General features: G+C 36.5%; 2 protein-coding genes across 2 annotated transcripts in view; one reads left to right on the top strand and one right to left on the bottom strand.

Annotated features, from left to right (window-relative positions):
- Window positions 1-22,060, top strand: part of mavs (mitochondrial antiviral signaling protein) — a 309,827-nt gene that overhangs the window by 75,634 nt on the left and 212,133 nt on the right. The window lies entirely within an intron of this gene.
- Window positions 1,945-22,060, bottom strand: part of suclg1 (succinate-CoA ligase GDP/ADP-forming subunit alph) — a 55,809-nt gene continuing 35,693 nt past the window's right edge. The window contains exons 6-9 of the mRNA XM_028801548.2: window positions 18,454-18,537; window positions 17,620-17,771; window positions 14,821-15,009; window positions 1,945-2,478 (exon numbers count right to left, since the gene is read on the bottom strand). Coding sequence (XP_028657381.1) covers window positions 2,452-2,478; window positions 14,821-15,009; window positions 17,620-17,771; window positions 18,454-18,537 — 452 coding nt within the window. The 3' untranslated portion in view covers window positions 1,945-2,451. The remainder of the gene's footprint in view (window positions 2,479-14,820; window positions 15,010-17,619; window positions 17,772-18,453; window positions 18,538-22,060) is intronic.

The raw sequence follows: 22,060 nt of genomic DNA, 5'->3' as shown, positions 1-22,060 counted from the left end.
CTGTTCACTTGGCCAGCAGCAAGGGACTGTCTGTGATGGAAGGATGGCATTCATGTTCCTGAGAGGGAGTGACAGAAGTGGAGAAGAGGGCCTTACTGGGGCAGATCACTTTGATCTTTTGTCTGTTGTTTGATTCACTTTTGTCTTGTACATTTATGGTTATCTCTATGTACTCCGACTTGACTAGTTGTTTCTGTTCAGAATGACCTTTACCACTGAAAAGATTTCAGCTAGATAGACAGATAGACTGCTTTGCACCTTGTATTGACTTTCATGAAGTCTTCTGTCGATTGGAGAATTTGACGATAATACAGCTACCACCTGAGAATGTTCTCGATTTGACTTGATGTTATCAAGGGCGTTTTGTCACCAAAGAAAGAATTCTGCAATCATGTAGCACAGTTCCATAGGCACATCCAGGCCCTTTGGTGTTGCTGAGCTCGCCTTTTTATCAATTCGCCAGGTCGTAACGTCTGCAGTCTCCCTGCTCAGCTTATTTGGTTTTCTCAGCCTGCTTTACTTCTATTCACAGCTCTCTGAAGTTCACAGCAGCAATTTCCAAATGCTGATTCCAGAAATGGAATCGGCTCCAAGCCTTTTACCTGCTCAACTGTCAATGAAATAATGAAGGGACCAGGCCCTGCAACGGCCAGTTAGTCAATCATTCAATTACATGTCAACCCCTGAAATTGTGGGGCTATGCACACAAATGGCTTACTCCTAAGTCACTCACCCAATTCGCAAGTAAATACCCTCATAAGTCTGCACTTTTTTCCATATTCACGCCAATAGTTTTGGTAAAAAGCTAACTTTATCAATATCCAAATTCACTTTATCTGAAAATGATGTCTTCGGTGAAACATGCAATTTCATCAAGGGTACAAAAATTGAGCTGTTATCTACATATACAGACACGGCACTATTGATCAGCATGCCATTCATATTACAGGTATGTGCTGCTTAAGAACCATTAGACATTACGTGAACATCATATTATATACAGTATTTAGCAAACCTGTATGGGATACTGTAGTGTATCTGTTTTGACTAAACACAGAGGTAATGCTACAAAACACTCCAGAGATGCGTGATAAGTGAGATTGTGTGCTGCTGCCTGCGAGTCAATTCATACACTGATATGTGGTAATCTTTTTATTTATAAGTAGGGATAGTTGACATTAAAATAATAATAGAAAGTACCACTTAGTAATGGCGGCGCAATCACTACCTATAAGAAATATGAGATGCAACGTGTTGTGTGCAGGAAGCTGTTGCGTTTGCTATGTCTGGTTATCTCTGCTGCACCCTGTTCTCTGATTGACATTTCTGAACTCTGATATATGGACCACAGACATACTGTACATGTTTTTTGGATATTATGTAGCGCATAGCTGTATATAGACTATATGTGAAACACATATACATACTGTACACTTACATACCTGTGCAGTTAGAAAGTCTGGCTTCCACTTTTTTCATGCCTTGTTAGAATCAGTTATTAGATTAGTTTCTTTTTGTATCTTATATCGTCTTTAAGCAAAACTATTTTTATTATCAAACACATAAAACAAATATCACAGACTTTATGCTACCAAACCACATGCTTGCTAGTTTAACCTTACTGTAATTCCTTATTTCTTATTCATGTGCAATAGGTGTCAATCTCTTACTATCTTTTTTTAAGTTGAAACAATAGCTATTTATGGTAATGTTTACAGCAGTGGTACTCAAAGTGTTACAGACCGAGAGTCACTTGGCTAAACTCAAGTCTAACCACAGACCACTCAAGTAAGACAGTCAACTGTTAGCGTAATTGAGCGTTACACTTCACAAATGTATTGTATGAAAGATATTGCTTTGAGAACATCTGTCTGTTTATTTTGTTTTACTAATTTAAGTTTTTTTTCTCTCCCAGCTTGTCTATAGAAATAAACAGCGTTTCCATTACAACTTTTACTTTTTATTGATTCATTTGCCATGTTAAATTCTGTTACATTTCTATGCTTCTTTTGAACTTGACTGTTACCTTTTTCATCACTATCTCATATGATCCAAGTTAGTACCTAAAATTGAGTGCAAATTAAATGTGATTTTACTGGTTAATGCTGGAGGTAAATCACACATCCTCAAACACGCTTAATTGAATTCAGGGTTGCAGGGGCTGGGGGCCATTCCCAGTGCTATGAATACAAGGCAGAATTCACCCCTAGAACAGCAGCAAAAAAAAAATGAAACCTCTGAAACTGAACTTGGATCTTAATGCTGGATAGACTGCATACCTATCAAAAAGGTTAACAATTCTGTTTTAAAATATTTATTTTAAAGCGTACAATTGTGTGCACACTCAAAAATAGCATAGTGCTCTGAAGAAACCATGGAATCTTGTTTCAGGAATACACAAACAGACATAGTGGGTGATAGGGTAATCCATTAGGTCTTCAATTAAGTCTTCTATAACATCTTCCTCTTTTCAAATTCCTGCAAAACAATTAGAAATGAAGAATAAATGTACTGAACATAGACATAAAACACGTGTACTTTAGATGTATGAAATTAAAGACTTCATTTCACACAGATGGTGGAAAATATTACTTTCAGATCTGCATGAGTAGAAACACCCTGAGGATGTCGATTTCTAAATTTAGTACTGAGTTGAAAATGTACAGTATGTGTACAAATATGTAAATGGTTGGTTTTTAAATAAATAAATAACTAATGCGCCAGTTTGATCTCCATGGTTGTGCATGCTTGCACAGCTGTGGGAGGTTAGTGGAGTGATTGAGATGGAGTGCACCTGCACGTGAGGGTGTGGTCTGTCTTGATTGCTCCATTGATTTTCCGCGGTTTGCGAATGAGGCACTGCACCCACAGAGGCATATACAGTAAGTGGGAGCCAGTACAAGAAAGGGATGATCAGAAGAAAAACCTAATCTGTCCGTCTCATCTTGGTTACGCTAATGACTGTGATGGATTCAAGAGACTCCCTGAATGCCACAGGAGCTTGAAGCCAACTCGCACCATCACAGTATAATGAATAAGAACCTAAAAACTGTATTGAGTCTATTTCCCACTACATGAAAACTGTTTTGCTTCCTAAAAAGCAAATAACAGATAAAGGAAGAGGATCTTAATCTCCTTGACATTAACTGGGGCACAACCTGAGCTCAAAATGTAAATATTGATAAACCCAAGTAGGACTCAGGGTGATGTATAATAATCTGCTTTACGGTATTAAGCTTGAACTTGGGACAAGTATTCTGCTGCTATCAGGTGGATGAAATAACATGAGCCTGCAAAACACCATGAGTATTTCTATATGCTCTGCTATATTGTGGTAACTCAACAATATTCATGAATGGCATGGAGTCATCAACCAAAAACAAAATATAGCAAAAGAACTGCCGTAAATCCAGTTTTAGAACAAACTGAAACTTAACCATTGCTCAATATCGAGTGATAGCGATGTGAACTGCTCATCAGACGTTAACATGGGCAGCAGACCTGACATTTGTTTGGTTGATTCTTACTACCAAGTTTCAGTACTTTGGTGACTGTTTCAAAACATATCAGACAAAGCAAGTACTAAATCTGCATCAGTACAGCTGTGGACACTACATATACCTTTCCTACTGTGATTATCTTGACATTTTGTTTTTACATGTTTCTGTTACATATAACATTTTATACTGTTGAAATACATTCAACACTTTTGGTTTTTCCAGAAGTAAACATAATGCTAAGGTGGCCATGAATTGCGGAGAAAAAGTTTGTGTTAACCACACCTTCTTTAATTTACAAAAAATGTTTACTGCTGTACTAGTTAACACCATATAACAGGGTTGCATCTTATCTTTTAAAAATTTCATATAACTATATATCCCATATAAAATATCTCCGCATATTTGAAGAAAAGGGCTATATTCTTAGGAAATAAAATCATTTGTATTAAGGAAAAGCTTGCTAACGTAGAAAATAACAGGCTTACGTTAAGAATCTGGTCAGTATGTCTACAGTAGTGGTTTCCAAACTTTAGGATACAACCTACTTTTGGGTGAGAATTTTGCTTGTGAGAAAAAACCCCACTACTGTACACAACCCAAGCATAAACAAAGAAGCTGACCAGCAGCAAAGTAGTTATCAAATAATAGAAATACTGGTGACATCTGTTACCCAATAGCGCAATGTGTTTGTCTTTGTTCTTCGTGTTTCCTGAACTTTCACCAGAAAGGGCATGCTAATTATGTTTAATCGCACAATGGCACTGGAAACTTCTGAAATTTCAGTTTGGCTTTATTTATATAAGCAGCAAAGCTCGATGAGGCATCAATTCCAAGCTGTGCTGTTGAGTAACAGTAACAATATTGAATATTCAGTAACAACATTGAACATTCAACAATAAGTACAAGCTATACCCATTTTCTTAAAGATGGAAAATTTTTAAAAAGATCATTGGAACCTTCTACGCCTGGCAGTAACAAGAATAAAAAGAAAAATAGACTCTACAGCAATGAATATCTCAAATATGGTTTTACTGTTATTTCCAATAAATCCTAGTGTGTAGTTTGTCGAGAAGTGTTGTCAAAAGAAATTATGAATTTATCAAAGCTACTTCAACCTTTAAATACCAAACACCCAGACAAAACCAGATAAGCCTATGGAATTCCTTGGAAGAAAGCTTTCAGCCCACTGGTATTTTTCCAAAGTAGAAAATACACCCTGCTCATCCAGGCCCGCATGGTGCAAAGAAAAGTGCCATTCTTCGTTGTTTTGTCATTTGCAATGCATTATCTGTTAAAATGAGTCTGTTGCCATCCACAAACAGCTCAAACATTGATAGCCATTTTGGCCAGTGTGATCCTGGCGTGGCCGGTACAGTGTAGCAATTGAATTCTGGTGCAGATGTTTCCAACTCGAACAATAATTAAAATCACTTTTCACTGCAAACAGTCCTTCGGCTTACCCCAGCTTAAGACGGTCAAATTGAATCAATAAGACAGGACACCAGATCATACCTGAACGCAATGCTTCTTTTAAAATTAGGTGTAACAAACACCTTAATAAGTTCTTTACTCTTTTATTCTTGTCTTGATCAGCCCAGCTCTTTATTGCGACCAATACATTGGGAACTGGTCTAGCGAGACTGAGATCTGTCTTAACAGTAAAGTAAATCAAAATATAACATTTTCAAACCATCTTAATCCAAAGGTGAGTAGTGTTGAGCCAGATCCTATATACCAGGGACAATGGGTGCAAAGCAGAAATCAGTCTTGGCAGTCCATTGCAGGGCTCACTCTTGCACACAACTACACTTAAACTCACAAGGCTGATTTATACTTTCCAGTTACCTAGCATGTCTCTGGGGAAGTGAGAGAAAAATTGGAGCACATGGAGCAGAACCCATGAACAAATGGCAGAATATGCAGACTCCACATTGACAAAATCTGGGTGTAAGATATGGATCTAGATCACTGAGGCAGCAGGCCTATTCACTATGCTACAGTACTGCTCATAAAGTAAAACTGTCTACATAAAATTACAGCCTGGTTAGTTGAAAGATAAGTGGCAATAGTAGTGTTAGAGTAATACTAATGTACTTAGTTCAAATATACTCAAGAAAGCTCTAAATTGTTCATAATGTAGAAGAGACGCAACTGTGCAACAAAATGCAAAAATTCCCAAATTACTTAAATCATATTGTTTTATTAATTTTAGCAATCACTTGACTTATGATCACTGGAGTTCTGGAGACTGACATACCAGTAACACAAGATACCTCACCAGTTAGAACAACAGTCCATGAAAATGATGAATAAACTCACATCTGGGCACTTCTGAAACTCATTTCAATGTAACACGAATGCCTTGGATAGAAACTCATGTGAAGACAATGAGAACATGTGCTCTACACTGAACTAAACCGAACTTGCTGGGAGATGGTTTGCAAACACAGAAAATGACAGAGTATAAAACTTTAAACAATAAAGTCTGTTGACCAGATTATGTGAGGTTGTAATACTTAGGTCTACACTTTTATTTAGTTATGTAAATGAGGACACTTACTACCACAAGAGAGGAGGGGAAAAAACATTATTAAAAATAACTTATTTTCAAGGAATTCATGATGTACTTTACATCTCATTTAACAGCTTAGATTTATTTAGCAAGGATGATTTTTTTCCTTCAGACACAATATGCCAGCACTCAAAACATTTTTTTTTCTGCAAAGCTTAAAGATCTTTACATTTGACTGACTTAATATGAATGAATGTGTGTGTATGTCCTGTGATAGGCTGGCACTCCATTTAACATGTAGTACTGCCTTGAAATTAATGCTGCTAGGACAGGCTTTCGCTTTGTGCAATGCTTTAATAAACAAAGAGGATTAAGAAAATGAGTGGGTAGATGGAGCTCTAAACTATCAGACTGTTGGAAAGGAAATGTGTATATACAACATAGGTAGCCTGTAACTGCTATATAATGGCCACAGCTTAAACCATTACATCTCCTGTAAAATCTTAAAATGTAGACTCTTCACCACTGAAGCTCCAACAAATAAACAAGATTAAATTAATTACTGGAGTTACACATTAATAGTTTGCACCTTCTGTTGACCACTGGCAAACAATGCAGTTGAAAGGGGGGGGGGGTTTAAAAATTCCTACAACCACTGGGAAGGCTGCATTGAAACATCTGCTTTTGCAAGCAACAAAATCTTTTATAAATACTTAGGATCCATTGTTTACTAGTGTAATATGAACAATATCTTTAGCTAGTGACATACAATTCAATGTTAAAATAAGAAAATAAAGACTAAATCTACAATTACAATATTTTCTAATAACTGCAAAAAGCTAATTTTAGAAAGAAATCTCTTGAGTATCACCACATTCAGAACCTATGTTTTCCATAAATTTCAGCATGTTCTTTCAAATAGCCTTAACAATGCAAACATATATTTTTAAAAAATCTGTCAGTATTCCTTCAGGTTATAAGCAGTTTAATGGATGGATGATACATTATTTTTTTCTTTTCCAAAAAATAAGTATTAACATTTAAATATCTTTTGAAATTAACTTTAGCTGCTATTGATGGTCAGAGTTATATTTTTTAACTGCTTTCTGGCTATTTTGATTTTTTAAAGAAACTCTAAATATGAACATTTTTTGTTTCAAATCTAGCAATTGATGTATAATTCAAACTTTAAAATAAGAAAATTATAATAATAAAAGGGCGGCACGGTGGCGCAGTGGGTAGCGCTGCTGCCTCGCAGTTGGAGATCTGGGGACCTGGTTCGATTCCCGGGTCCTCCCTGCGTGGAGTTTGCATGTTCTCCCCGTGTCTGCGTGGGTTTCCTCCGGGGGGCTCCGGTTTCCTCCCACAGTCCAAAGACATGCAGGGTTAGGTGGATTGGCGATTCTAAATTGGCCCTAGTGTGTGCTTGGTGTGTGGGTGTGTTTGTGTGTGTCCTGCGGTAGGTTGGCACCCCTGCCCAGGATTGTTTCCTGCCTTGTGCCCTGTGTTGGCTGGGATTGGCTCCAGCAGACCCCCCGTGACCCTCTGTTCGGATTCAGCGGGTTGGAAAATGGATGGATGGATAATAATAAAAAAACTACAACTAAAATTACAATATTGTCTAATAAGACAAAAGAGTAAACAATTGTCTTTTCAGTTAGGCTTTCAACTATTGATTATTTTATATTTACAAAGTAAGATAACCAACATTGAAATCCAAAACTTGCACACAGTTATAATCCCTAGTTAAATGTAATACAGCTAAATTACAATTGAAATAGCCTTAAAAAATACTGTCAAATAGTGTATAATTTCTTTTATATAGTTATTTTTCTTTGGAATAAATATGTTTATGGACAAAATAAATTTGAATTTAATTTCTTTGAAGTCAAGTATTTCTATATGCAGAATTAAGGCATTATTTATTGATTGGCTTTCCTGATATTTCACTGCCATCTACTGGAATTAAAAAAAGATCAAAATAACCTATTTTAGCTGGGCCTGAGGGAGAGGGATAAAACAATATGTGGAAAACAAACTTGGAACACCTTTTAATATTTTTAAAATGTATGTTCTTAATGTATATTAACAACATTTCTTATTGAATTAAAAAAAAATCATATTAGAAGGCAACATGGTATTTCCTGTACAACAGGAATACTGTCATTGAACTATTACAAAGTCTGGCTACAGAAACAAATACAGTACATCAATTGAAACTGTGTGTGAATCCACAGGATTATTTAAAAATTCACATTGGTCTGTCACATCCAAATAAGTTTAAACTTATTTGACGGTTTTAAATAAATTAAGTGAACTGAAAATTTCAGAAGTTATTAACCAAAGTGTAAGCAGTTTTCCCCCCCAACACTTTGGTTAAGTAACATGGATATTTTAACAGCATAAAAAAAAAATCAAATTCTTTGATTAGCTTGTTATAATTTCAGTAAATACTTTACTGTAAAAAGAGCATGCAATCATCATGAAACCATGCATGCGTTATATAAGAAAGCACATGTGACCTCCAGAATTTTTAACCTACATTTCAACAAATACAAGTAATTACAGATTTTAACTGCAGAACATTCAAGCCTCAAATATTGGCACATTGTACTTTTTTTCCCTGTTCCATTAGTTTCTTCACCATTCATTAAGTAACTGGTGGAGTGGGAAGGAACAATGGCAGTATTATTTGTGGTTAGAAAGATTCAAGAACTGTATGTGATAAAGGGAAACAAACTGCATAATTCATTAGCATTTCTACAAGAAGCATTCCACGTAAGGTAATTAATTAGGCACAGTGACAGTTAAATGTGAATACGTGGTTATACTTTTGAATGATGCTGGAGTAACAAAAATATTATTTACACCAGGTAGTATAAGAAGGGGCGGCACGGTGGCGCAGTGGGTAGCGCTGCTGCCTTGCAGTTAGGAGACCCGGGTTCGCTTCCATGTTTGCATGTTCTCCCCGTGTTCTGTGTGGGTTTCCTCCGGGCACTCCGGTTCCTCCCACAGTCCAAAGACATGCAGGTTAGGTGGATTGGCGATACTAAATTGGCCCTCTAGTGTGTGCTTGGTGTGTGGGTGTGTTTGGTGTGTGTCCTGCGGTGGGTTGGCACCCTGCCCGGGATTGTTTCCTGCCTTGTGCCCTGTGTTGGCTGGGATTGGCTCCAGCAAACCCCCGTGACCCTGTGTTCGGATTCATCGGGTTGGAAAATGGATGGATGGATAGTATAAGAAGGCAGAGATTACTTGGCCTAGACAGAATCCACTGTAAACTGAACTGCACAAAAAAAAAAAAAAAAAACCAACAACTACTGAAAGCTGCTATTGAAGAATGACTGTCTATTTTCTATGAGTTACTTTTAAATCCAAAATAAGGGTGAGAGTGCAACAAATAAATCAACTTAACTCCTCTAAAATAATATCAAGTTTGGAAGGTCTCTAAAGTCCTATTGTCTACCACACTACTTGGTAACTTATTCCATGTGTCTATGTTTCTCTGAGTGAAGAAAAACAACCTAATGGTTGTTGAAAATTTACCCTTAACAAATCTTCTTAATCTTCTTTTGCTTAAACTGAAAAGGCTGTTTTAATGTTGTCTATTAATTCATCCTCTGCAGTCCTGGTATCAACCTAGTCATTCTTCTCTTTACTTCTTCTAGCACTGCTTTGTCTTTCTTGTAGCTGGGTGATCAAAACTGCACACAGTACTCCAGATAAGGAGTGTGTTAAAAAACCTTGAGTAGTGATCAGCGAACTCCATGGTGTTCGCTTTACCTTGAGTTTGGAGAAATCATGGAAGTGTTTGCGAATATCAGTCAATGGGGATGAACTAATTGAAGTAGATTTGACTGGATTATTATGGTGCAATCATCTTTTAAGTATCCCTGAGACCTAGGGAAACATCTGCCAACTATACTGGACTGATTATTGTTGCCAAAAAAGTGACCTGAGCTTTGCGGCAGCAGGGCCAACCACTGCACCACCGTGCCTCTGTGAGATCAAAAAAAGAAAGAACACTGTTAGAGACGCACAAATATATATTTAATGAAAACAAAGCAGAAATGCAGAAACTGTAGTCAACAATTATAAAAAAAATACTTAGACCATTTTATTTTGATTTATGTGAGAAAGTATTGCTTTGTGTACTTTTCATAAAACAGCCCGGAAGGAGCTTGTCGTTCCTGCCTCTAACTTAAACAGTAGCACACAGGGCTATGCATGCAGCAACAGACATTTTATGGTGATTTATGTGAGAAACTATTGCTTTGTGTGCTTTTCAGAAAACAGTTTTATTTTGGAAAAATACTCAGCCCTGGGAGAAAAGGAAAAAAAACAGCCTTAGAAGCGTTATAGGCAGAAAATTCAAAGATGTGATTCATTATTGAAGCCACTGACTTGTTCTATTTTTTGAAGCTGCGCTGAAGGCTCTCCAAACTATCTGTGCTGATGCTTTGCACTTTTTCTTCTATCAAAAATATAAAAACATCTACTAAATAGTAATAAATATTTCGTTATTATCGCCTCCTTCTCTTATATTGATGTGGAATTCAAAGGTCGACCTGCACATTTGGCAACAAGCACAGACAACTCATTATTTATGCTGTATATGAATATATATGAATACTGATGCTATAGTAGTTCACCAGCTGTTTTAGCACGTTTGGTTTCCATGAAATCTATATGTTCCGTTTACATCTGCATGAGTTTTCTCTGGTAACCCAGAGTTTCTCCCAGTATTCAAATCTGCAGTGTATTAGCCAGTAGACTAGTGATACTAACTGTGAGCTCGATCGTGTGCTCTTCATAGTGTCAACCGTGACCAAACCTCCATGAGATCAAAGAAGGAAGAATGTAGTGAGAGTTGAACAAGCTTTGTAACCAGCCTGTAATGCAAATAATCAGCACTATATACTCAGGGGGCAGTCCCATCCAATGTTGGCTGTTATAGCTCCAGGGGATGTTGTGCTGGCCTCGCAAAGTATTGTGGGAGACTGAAAAAAAAATCTCTCTCCTAAACTGGCTTAATTATCAGTAAATAATCTGATGAACAAGGGTGAACGTGAATGCAGCAAATTCACTGTGAATAAGACTTTGGTGAAATTTGCTGATCAACACTAATCTTGAGCATAACCTCCTTGGACTCATACTATGGACATTATGTTATATAAACTTACATTCTGTTATTCTTCTTAATCACTTCTGAACATGGTCTGGATGGCGACAGTGATGAGTGCACTATGACTCCTAAATCCTTCACTCATAAATCTGCCTTGAACCATTACCATCTGCTTCCTGTGTTTTAGTCAATTCTGCACCAATCTAGACACTACATTCTGAACTCCCGCTTTTTACTTTGATGCACAACCTCTCATGCAGGGACCATATCAAATGCTTTCTGTAAGTAAAGATAAATAATTTCATGTGCATCACTCTAGTCATATCTTTTTGTTGCTTCCTCATAGAATTCTAGCATGTGAGTAAAACATGACATCCCTCGTCATGCTGACAGTTCAGTAAAACTAATGTTCTTGCCATTAACAACTGGGTCGGGGAACACTTAACACAAAGCATTTAATGTGCTACATTAACTTATGAGGGGGTTTGAGAAAATCTAGTTAAATTAAACATTGATTTTAGGATGATGTTTAGTTTACAACATTCTACTTTAATGACAAAATAACTATGAGAATAAAGTGGAAATTTTGACTTTATTCTCGACATATAGTTTGTTTTTTTCTTCAGTGTCCGTATTTTTTTCTTCACTGTGGCCCTAATACGCGTCCGTTGGGCTATACCACAAATACCATTATAAATGCAAATTGCAGTTTTATTATTTATGTACATAGCTTAGCTTGAAGCAAGGTCCATCTTAATGCAGTTTGCCTTAATGATGGTTCAGTTGGTAAAGATGTCATCACCAAGTTGCACTTGTTTTATTTTATTTTTATTTTAAATTTGGTGAATACTGTGTAATGCACCTGGGCTTTGAAGTATTGGAAGTAATAGTATTATTACTTGGAAGTTGCACTATTATTTATTGTATTGTTATTATTTATTAGTTTAAATATTGTGCAGTGTGACCCTTAGAATAAACACAGACCTTTGTGCTAGTGGATAACAGGATCATCTTAAAAAGTAGCAAAGACAAAAGCTATAGTTACTATTAGCATGCAGGTATGTAACAAATATTCAGAGTTTTTGCCAAATAAGTTAAGATTTAGTACTTGAAAATGGTGCATACATACATTATTGGTTATATGGCATACTTCAGTGGTACTAGTACTAATGTGGAGAATGGTGTTAATGATAAATGACAGTCAGGATTGGCAGCATCTGCATGAACTGGAGATGCATTATTTATACATTAATTCTCAAGAGCAAAAACAAAGTTCAAACACAACTACCTCAACAAGAGAACTCATCTCTAGCTAACAAGTGTTTGAAGACTTGTTTATTCTTCAAATGGAGGCAAATGTCAGAATATGCACAAACAACAGGGAAGTACAAACTTTGTGTTATTACTTTCTTTCAATTGGTTGTGCTCAGTGGAACTTAATGAAATTTATGCAGAATAAACCCCAATGCAAAAATCACTCATAACATTAAGTAACAAATATGTCCTAGGAGTGCTTTGCTTTCCAATATCCTAACAGCCGGATTTGCAATGAAGGTCCATAATGAAATGACAATAATTTTAAAAAGTTGGAATTCTTAGAAGGAGAGAAAAGAAAAAGGACTGGAACTAGGATTTTTTCTCTGATATTAGTTAAGAAGGAACACAAGGACTGATCAGCATTTAGCTTAAAGTGCCTTACACGCATATGCTCTCTGCTCACAAAGGCTTTACATTTTAAATTATTCCAATTAATATATCTTTCTATTATAAAAGGAAGGAAATCCTGAGACAAGACTTTTCAGAGAGATAATTTCAAATCCCACAAGACAAGACTTTTTGCCAAAAGATTTTGACAAGTCCCACCCTCCTCTCAACCATTTACAACCACACCCACAGTCCACTCACCGCTCATTCATGTGAATGCTATTGTGAGACAGAATTTTTTTACGTTTTCCTCATTTTAATACAAGACATACAATCTATTCGTTTCCATCGATGTAGTCATTTTCTGGACAATAATTTTATACATTCTAGTTGAAATGTCAATGACTAAGTGAAGAAGAAAGGGCAGCACGTCGAAAAGAGGCCTATAAGTGTTGGAGAGAAAAGAATGCAAAAAAGAGAAATAATAATCTAAGTGTAAATTTGGAAAATAAGGAAAGTAATAATCAGCCTGGACCAAGTGGAATGGAAGTAATAATCAGTCAGACCAAGTGGAATGGAAAACCTAGCAGGTCCAAGCGGGGTCGAAAATAGAAGAAACAGTAGAAGACAAAGTAAAGAGGTTCAAAAACACTGGTGTGATACACATGCAGAGCAGGTTAGAGATTATGAAAGTACTAAAATTCGAAAGTCTCAAAAAACTGATAGTAAAGATCACATTAGTGCTAACAAATAGAAATTATTACTCGGTGAAATAACGGGACAGTGAAGAGAGATCGAATATATGGACATAGATTATATGACAGATGTATGTAGATATTGTTCAGCTTTAAAGTTTAAGTTGAAGACTTGGAGATCGTCTAATTCATGTTGCCATCAGGGAAAAGTAGTGTTTCTTCCCAATGAAGAGGCGTATCCGCGAGAATTAAAAGATTTGTTATTTAGTGAAAGTAAAATCCACAAACACTACAGACAAAATATCCAGATCTACAATAATCTGTCTGCATTTCCATCATTCAATGCTCAAAACATAGATTTACATGATTCAGGACCATATGCTATGAGAATCTGTGGTCCCACAGCAATTAAAGCTACTACAAGTTTAATTTCAAAGAAAACACAATTCAGTAAGGTTTATATTTATGATCACGGGAAAGCAATACAACACAGAATTGAAAGAGTTAAATGATCGGAAGTATTAGAAATTCTACAGCCAATAATGGCATTCGTATTAAAACTTTTAAAGTTTCCCGTTAGAATAGCTTTTGCTATGACAATTAACAAATCACAGGGACAAACACTCGAAAAAGTTGTTTATTTATTAGAGAGAAAGAAAAGATATTCACTCACAACAGTTAAATGTTGCATTGTCACAAGGCAAGTCCAACCACGGAATCAAAATTCAATGCGATATTGATGAAGAGTTAATTCCAAATATTGTTTTTACTGAAGTGTTACAGTAAAAGTGTAAGTTTAAAAAGTGTTTGCATGTTAATTTCAAAGCCAAACAGAATGAAAACGTATAACTCAACGAATACCTCTAAACCAACATGAAATTTTCTTTCAATTTATTACGTTTTAATATTTTTTACTATGCTTAATTACTTGCTGTAATGTAAAATTGTTAGCTCTATTATGCATATGTAACAGTTACCATGAAAATAACAATCTGTTTAAATTGTACATACGCTTTCCCATATGCAAACGGCAAATCTGGGAAATGACTAGCACATAGGGCCTGCATGGGGGTTGGCGAGTGAAGCAAGCAGGGGGCAGAGCCCCGTAGTATTTTAAAATATTAAACGTTATAATCTCAATTACAAGTAACAGTCCTAACACAAATGTAAGGGTCTATCTCACAAAGTATAACTAAGAGCTAAATTTAGGCAATGTATAACTCTGTTTGTTAGATATATAAAAATAAAATTATGAAATACAGTTCCTCTATTAAGTTATATTGTTACACTTATAATGTTACACTTAAAATAATTATTTTATTTTTCTGAGTTTAGGTTTGTGCTTACTTTGTACATGGTGCTTCCTAACTGTGCTGGAGACATACTGACTACTACACCAGCTTGTTGCAGAGCAGCGATCTTCTCTTTAGCACCTCCTTTTCCTCCTGCAATTATAGCTCCAGCATGTCCCATTCTCCTGCCAGGAGGAGCTGTCAGACCAGCGATAAATGAAACAACAGGCTTGGCATTTGGACCCTGAAAGAATATGTACAATGGCAAGTATTTCAGATTAATGAAAAAATGTATAGTATATTATAAAACAAGTATATCATTTAAAAAAATAAACAAAAAAAAAACAATAAATGGGTAGACGTGGCAAACCAAAATATCAAATACTTCATAAAACATATAACACTTATAAGTAGCAATACTATATTTTAAAGAAATAGTCATCTATCGACAGAGCCAATTTAGCCGACTTCAGTACTACAGCATCAGGTCCAAGTCCAAAAAAAACCACAAGACACCACTTCATCACATGGAACACCTACTCATATTATGTCAGTTTACAGCTGTCTTTCAACTTAAAACTCATGTCTTTTGTATGTGGGAGAAACCAGAGTACCCCAAGAAAACCACTATGAAAGTGGTAGTATGTCCAAGCTCTGGTTGGGTGGAGAACTGAGCCCAGCTTCTTGGAAAAGTGAAGGAGAAGCACAAACAACTTTATTAACAAGGTGCTCCTTAAAAGAAGGCACTTAAAGGGATGGCTGATTTGCTCACTTTGAAAATGCGCAGGTCACAAGAAAGCCTGATTTTCAGAGTTTGTTTTTCAAAATTATATAGGTTTCTTAAGATATTTAAAAATACCTACATTTAACATACGTGAATGGTCCTCATTAGTACACTTGAAAGTAAATCATGAAACCCTCACAAATCACATTAAAAGCTAACCTGTTAAAGGATAATTCTAGTATTTTATTTGTGAATTCAGTATTTCAATTGTGAAAAATATTAATTTGCTATGGAAACGTTGATAAGTTAAGCACTATTTGCAAATTAAAAACCGTCTCCCCAGAGACTGATAACAGTCTATGGGCAAACATGAAACAAAAGCCTTGAAACTTAACAAATCTGCTCCAAATTTGCAAAGTTGCTATTTCAGAAAATATTAATTCTGCATTTGCAAATATGTTTAAGAAAATAAAATGAAAAAACAATGCATTTTTATCAGAGATTATTGGCATTACTTTCCAGATGTGAATGAAAAGTTCATTTTTAAATCTCTGTTTACAGCTCCTGTTGTGGCTGAAGCATGAAGAAGTCATGGCTCAAATAGGAGGTGCTGGATTCTAAAGCTTAAGCTTGTAGCTGTTTGTAGCTGTTCAACTGCCCTATTGCCTTTCAGTTAAATGGTTCAAAAATGTCTATATCTGGGATATGAATATAAAATGAGAAAAATTAAGTCACTATGCTTTCAGTCGACCCCCTTACTGTAGCAGTCAGACTAGATGTAAATCCCTCACCTGAAGAACTTCAGAAATCTGAAATATCTATGTGAATGTGAGAATTTCACATTATCAATTGAAGCTATGAGGCATTAGCACCAAGCAATGTGTTGCTGCAGTTAACAGGACCAATAAACAAACTGCACTATTGGTGCTTCTGGCTTTAATCACTTCATCCAGCAGAATTCTAAAAGTGGAAAATGATTGACAATGACTGGAAAATCATTGCCAACACTAGCACAAAAAGGATCCTAGCATGAGAAATTATATACTCGCATTACTCCTATATCTGTGGTATCTCAAGTTGTGAATGAATACTCTGGAAGAAACACATTACACCAAGCTGGTTAGGTTTAAGACTTTTGTTTCAAGTTGGTCTCACAGACCACCACTGTTCGACTATAGGCAAGATGCTTTTTTAAACATATAAATAATCCTTTACTTAACACTAAAAATTTCTGGGGAAATCAATGTACACAATGACTGTGAAAAGAATAACTATTGTGATGGATGGCCGGCAGCGCATCCCGGCCGACACACCCAGGATGCTAGATGGCGTCTTCCCTGCAGCTTACAGGTGCCCCGGATTCCCGCAGGGTATCACGGGAGATGGTGTTTGGCTTCACAACCCTGTTGGGTACCATGGGTGCCACTGTGTGACACTGCAGGGAGACGTGGGGAGTTTCGTTTCAAATCACGGGGACGGAAGAACAGAAGTACTTCCGGGCTGAAGAAAAATGTAATTCTCCATCTGACCCGGAAGTACTTACAAGTCACGTGAACAGAAGAGGAGAAGCACTTCCGGGTCAAGGACTATATAAAGGACTGGTGGAGACCCAGCAAGGGAGCCACCGGAGTTGGGAGGGAGTGTTACAGAGCTGCTGGGAGGAGAGGAGGAAATTTATTGTGATTATTCATTGTGTGTTTATTGTGGCTGTGGTGCTTAAGAGGCAATACTTAAAAGCAGAAAATTAAAAATACTTCTTAGTGCTTTTAAACCTGTGTTCGCAGCGTCTGTTGGGGAAAAGGTGGGCAATAGTGCCACCTAGCGTCCATTTATTTACATTATAATAGCCAATACACTATCAGCACCAACAGATAAAAACAGCATAATTTGCGAGAATTCGCCTTTGTTTTAAAAACCCTGCATATCTGTGAAATGCTGGAAGGAAAACACTACTCTTATTCCACACCCAAACACTCCCTCACCCCAGTATGCTGGGCAATAACCAATCATAAGCAAAATCCCATTAGCTTATTGTCCGTGGAAAACATTAGTTAGTTAATTATTACATTAGGATAGCTATAAGTTATATAAATCTGTCAATTATCAACAATGAAAAAAAGTTTTGTTTACAGAATTGTGTTCCTTCAGGTACTCTGCTGCATCCTCTTCAGCATTGCCTCCAATTTCTCCAATTAAAATAATTCCTTCAGTTTTTGGATCATTCAGAAAAACATCAAGACAATCAATAAAGTTTGTTCCATTAAAGGGATCTCCTCCGATTCCTAAAAATTAGACAGATAGCAATACTGTGACAATGAAATAAAACATGTTAACAAGCAAATGAGACAGCTAATTCCTACAAAACTGTACTTGAAAATTTTCAGCACATTAAAAGGTATCATCATTTGAACACCGGGATTTTAGGAAAACAAAAATATAACAGTATAACTATAAACAGTTGTTACGGCCTCGCAAAAAGGATGGTACTATAACTTTAGTGTGATACTCAGTGCTTTCAGCAGTATTTCTTTCATTCACCTTAAAATGTTCTCAGGTTTTGAAATTCATATCTTACTAGCTTGATTCTATTTTTTTCGTTTCTATCTTCTTGTGCTGCTATTTTTTTCATTTTTGTTTTAAAAGAGTAATACCCAATACTTGTCAGAGTTCTTCAACATTTATCAAATAATATTGTAGGTGCATGGCGCAATCAAATGAAAGTTCCATGCAATGATTTTTAAACAGCACTGGAAATGTTCTAACCTGGGACCACCGATCTCTACTGTAAGAGATTTAATTAGCACCCGTCTAATGTACCTGTATACGTATAGGTCCCATACAAAGTTCCTAAATCTACGGTTACAGAATTTTTGTAAAATAACACCTTTGCCACCATATCAATTATTAAAGCTCTTCAAAAACAGCATTATACTACTAAGATCAAAAGTACAATCACCACCTCACCAACACACAGGGACTGTCCAAGGCCGACTTGAGTGGTTTGATGGACAGCTTCGTATGTCAAAGTTCCAGATCTTGAAACGATCCCTATAATGCAAAGTTTTATTTGGTCATTTTCCAATAGTAAATGCAGGAGGAGCAAAAACACCGGTCTACACCATGCAAGTTCATGCTGCACATAAATAAACAATTTTAAATTGTCCTTTCAGTCTAGGACCTGGCTAAAAATCCGTTGCGTTACTTTTGACAATCAACATACAGGTAATGCCTTCTTTGCTGTTCTTAACTATAAAGGAAAATAAATCACTCGAGCCAGTATATCTGTGTTTTGTTTATGAAGTGTCATAATTCTTTCTAAGAAATATTTAACATATGAACTGTATATTCATGAACTCTAGAGTTTAGTACCACATATAATTCTTAAGGATATGTTTTAAAGTAATGAATGTGATACTGCAAAAGTGTTCTTAATTTGAGACAATAATTAAGTACATTCTAAGTAAAACTTATGGTAGGCAAGGTAATCACTTACATATTTACAGACATTTAATGTGTCCAGTACTGTAAAACATAATGAAACTGTGAAATTTGTCATTAAAAGGTTAACAGCAAATGCAGAGATCCATATAAAATAAATGTATTTACTAATTTACATTGTGATGCTGGAGAAGTAGCTCCCAACCAAATACATTGTGAGGAAAACAACACTTTCATGAGAGATCTGAGGTGCATTACTCTTGTACTTTTTCCGGTTTTCTGTGGTGGCGATCTGTGCCACCACCACCTAATCAAAACACCATGATGTCCCTACATTGATGGATTAAAGGCCAGAAGTCCACATGAACGTCATCATCAAATTCTTCCATGAGATCCCTGAATATAATAAGGACTGACTGAGGTCATTTATGTTAGGTAGAATGCCTAGAGGGTGCTGGGCGGTCTCGTGGCCTGGAACCCCTGCAGATTTTATTTTTTTCTCCAGCTGTCTGGAGTTTTTTAGTTTTTTTCTGTTCTCCCTGGCCATCGGACCTTACTTTTATTATATGTTAATTAGTGTTCCCTAATTTTAATTCTTATTTTGTATTTTTTCTCTTTCTTCATCATGTAAAGCACTTTGAGCTACATTGTTTGTATGAAAATGTGCCATATAAATACAGTTGTGCTTGAAAGTTTGTGAACCCTTCAGAATTTTCTATATTTCTGCCTAAATATGACCTAAAACATCATCAGATTTTCACTCAAGTCCTAAAAGTAGATAAAGAGAAACCAGTTAAACAAATGAGACAAAAATATTATACTTGGTCATTTATTTATTAAGGAAAATGATCGAATATTACATATTTGTGAGTGGCAAAAGTATGTGAACCTTTGCTTTCAGTATCTGGTGTGACCCCGCTTTGCAGCAATAACTGCAACTAAATGTTTCTGTAACTGTTGATCAGTCCTGCACACCGGATTGGAGAAATTTGAGCCCATTCCTCCGTACAGAACAGCTTCAACTCTGGATGTTGGTGGGTTTCCTCACATTAACTGCTCGTTTCAGGTCCTTCCACAACATTTCGATTGGATTAAGGTCAGGACTTTGACTTGGCCATTCCAAAACATTAACTTTATTCTTCTTTAACCATTCTTTGGTAGAACAACTTGTGTGCTTAGAGTCTTTGTCTTGCTGCATGACCCACCTTCTCTTGAGATTCAGTTCATGGACAGATGTCCTGACATTTTCCTTTAGAATTCTCTGATATAATTCAGAATTAATTGTTCCATCAATGAAGGCAAGCCATCCTGGCCCAGATGCAGCAAAACAGGCCCAAACCATGATACTACCACCAACCATGTTTCACAGGTGGGATAAGGTTCTTATGCCGGAATGCAGTGTTTTCCTTTCTCCAAATATAACGCTTTTCATTTAAACCAAAAAGTTCTATTTTGGTCTCATCCGTCCACAAAACATTCTTCCAATAGCCATCTGGTTTGTCCACGTGATCTTTAGCAAACTGCAGATGAGCAGCAATGTTTTTTTTAGAGAGCAGTGGCTTTCTCCTTGCAACCCTGTCATGCACACCATTGTTTCTCCTGATGGTGGACTCATGAACATGAACATTAGCCGATGTGAGAGAGGCCTTCAGTTGCTTAGAAGTTACCCTGGGGTCCTTTGTGACCTCGCCGACTATTACACGCCTTGCTCTTGGAGTGCTCTTTGTTGGTCGACCACTCCTGGGGAGGATAACAATGGTCTTGAATTTCCTCCATTTGTACACAATCTGTCTGACTGTGGATTGGTGGAGTCCAAACTCTTTAGAGATGGTTTTGTAACCTTTTCCAGCCTGATGAGCATCAACAACTCTTTTTCTGAGGTCCTCAGAAATCTCCTTTGTTCATGCCATGATACACTTCCACAAACATGTGTTGTGAAGAGCAGACTTTGATAGATCCCTGTTCTTTATATAACACAGGGTGCCCACTCACACCTGATTGTCATCCCATTGATTGAAAACACCGGACTCTAATTTCACCTTCAAACTAACTGCTAATCCTAGAGGTTCACATACTTTTGCCACTCACAAATATGTAATATTCGATCATTTTCCTCAATAAATAAATGACCAAGTATAATATTTTTGTCTCATTTGTTTAACTGGTTTCTCTTTATCTACTTTTAGGGCTTGAGTGAAAATCTGATGATGTTTTAGGTCATATTTATGCAGAAATATAGAAAATTCTAAAGGGTTCACAAACTTTCAAGCACAACTGTAAATGTTGTTGTTTTACACAAGAGTCAGTTGCGTCCTTTACACAAAGGAAATTTAAATTTCTTGTAAACATCGAAGACACTATTTTTGGCACTGTTACAAGGACAAAAAAATAAAAACATTCTATCTTTAGACAGTTCTTGATAATAAGATACTTTTGAAGCAAATTTAACATCAGACTTACTATGCATCCAACTTTTAATGAAAAACAGAAAATATTTAACAGTTAAAAACAATCACCAAAGAAAACAAGAACAAAAGTGGATGAATGACCTTGGGCTAAGTGGGCTCACCTCATCTGAGTAACCATTGTCTCACACGTGCGCATGGGAGGCAGCTAAAGAACTACAATGGGTGTCATTACATTCCAGATCAGATGATGACAGTATTCATTGATCCCTTCTCTGTTCCTCTGCAGACAAGTCAAAGAATATCCTGTCTGGGTCTAGGGATGTCACTTCAGGTTCCAGCCATTCTGACATCTCTCTCTCCAGCTCACCTATATAACCACAATTTTAATTTTGTTTCATAGTTCTGTTTTGGACTCGAGTCTGTAAAGACCTGTTTTTTCGCAAAATAACCACCCCAAACCTTTTTCTGTCTTTTATGTTCTCTTTTATTTCCAAAGTGGGTATAGTCAACAGGATTTGCTCTGAAGATGAGCCAGGAGCAGGACCTCTTTATGTTTGTGACTGATGTGGCATCAGAACTCCAGGTAGGAGAGTACCAAATGCAGCTCGCAAGTTTGAGGCATGCGTAAAAGCATGTGTGGTTGTACAGCAGGACAAGTCGTGAGGTCTCCAAGGTAACTATGATATTGAAACTTATTTCTTAATCTTTGAACGTACAGCCAATAG

The sequence above is a fragment of the Erpetoichthys calabaricus genome, chromosome 5 (assembly GCF_900747795.2).
Source record: "Erpetoichthys calabaricus chromosome 5, fErpCal1.3, whole genome shotgun sequence".
In the NCBI taxonomy this organism is placed as follows: domain Eukaryota; kingdom Metazoa; phylum Chordata; class Cladistia; order Polypteriformes; family Polypteridae; genus Erpetoichthys; species Erpetoichthys calabaricus.
The sequence above is the reverse complement of the archived record's forward strand: the minus strand, read 5'-3'. Positions and strand labels throughout refer to the sequence as shown.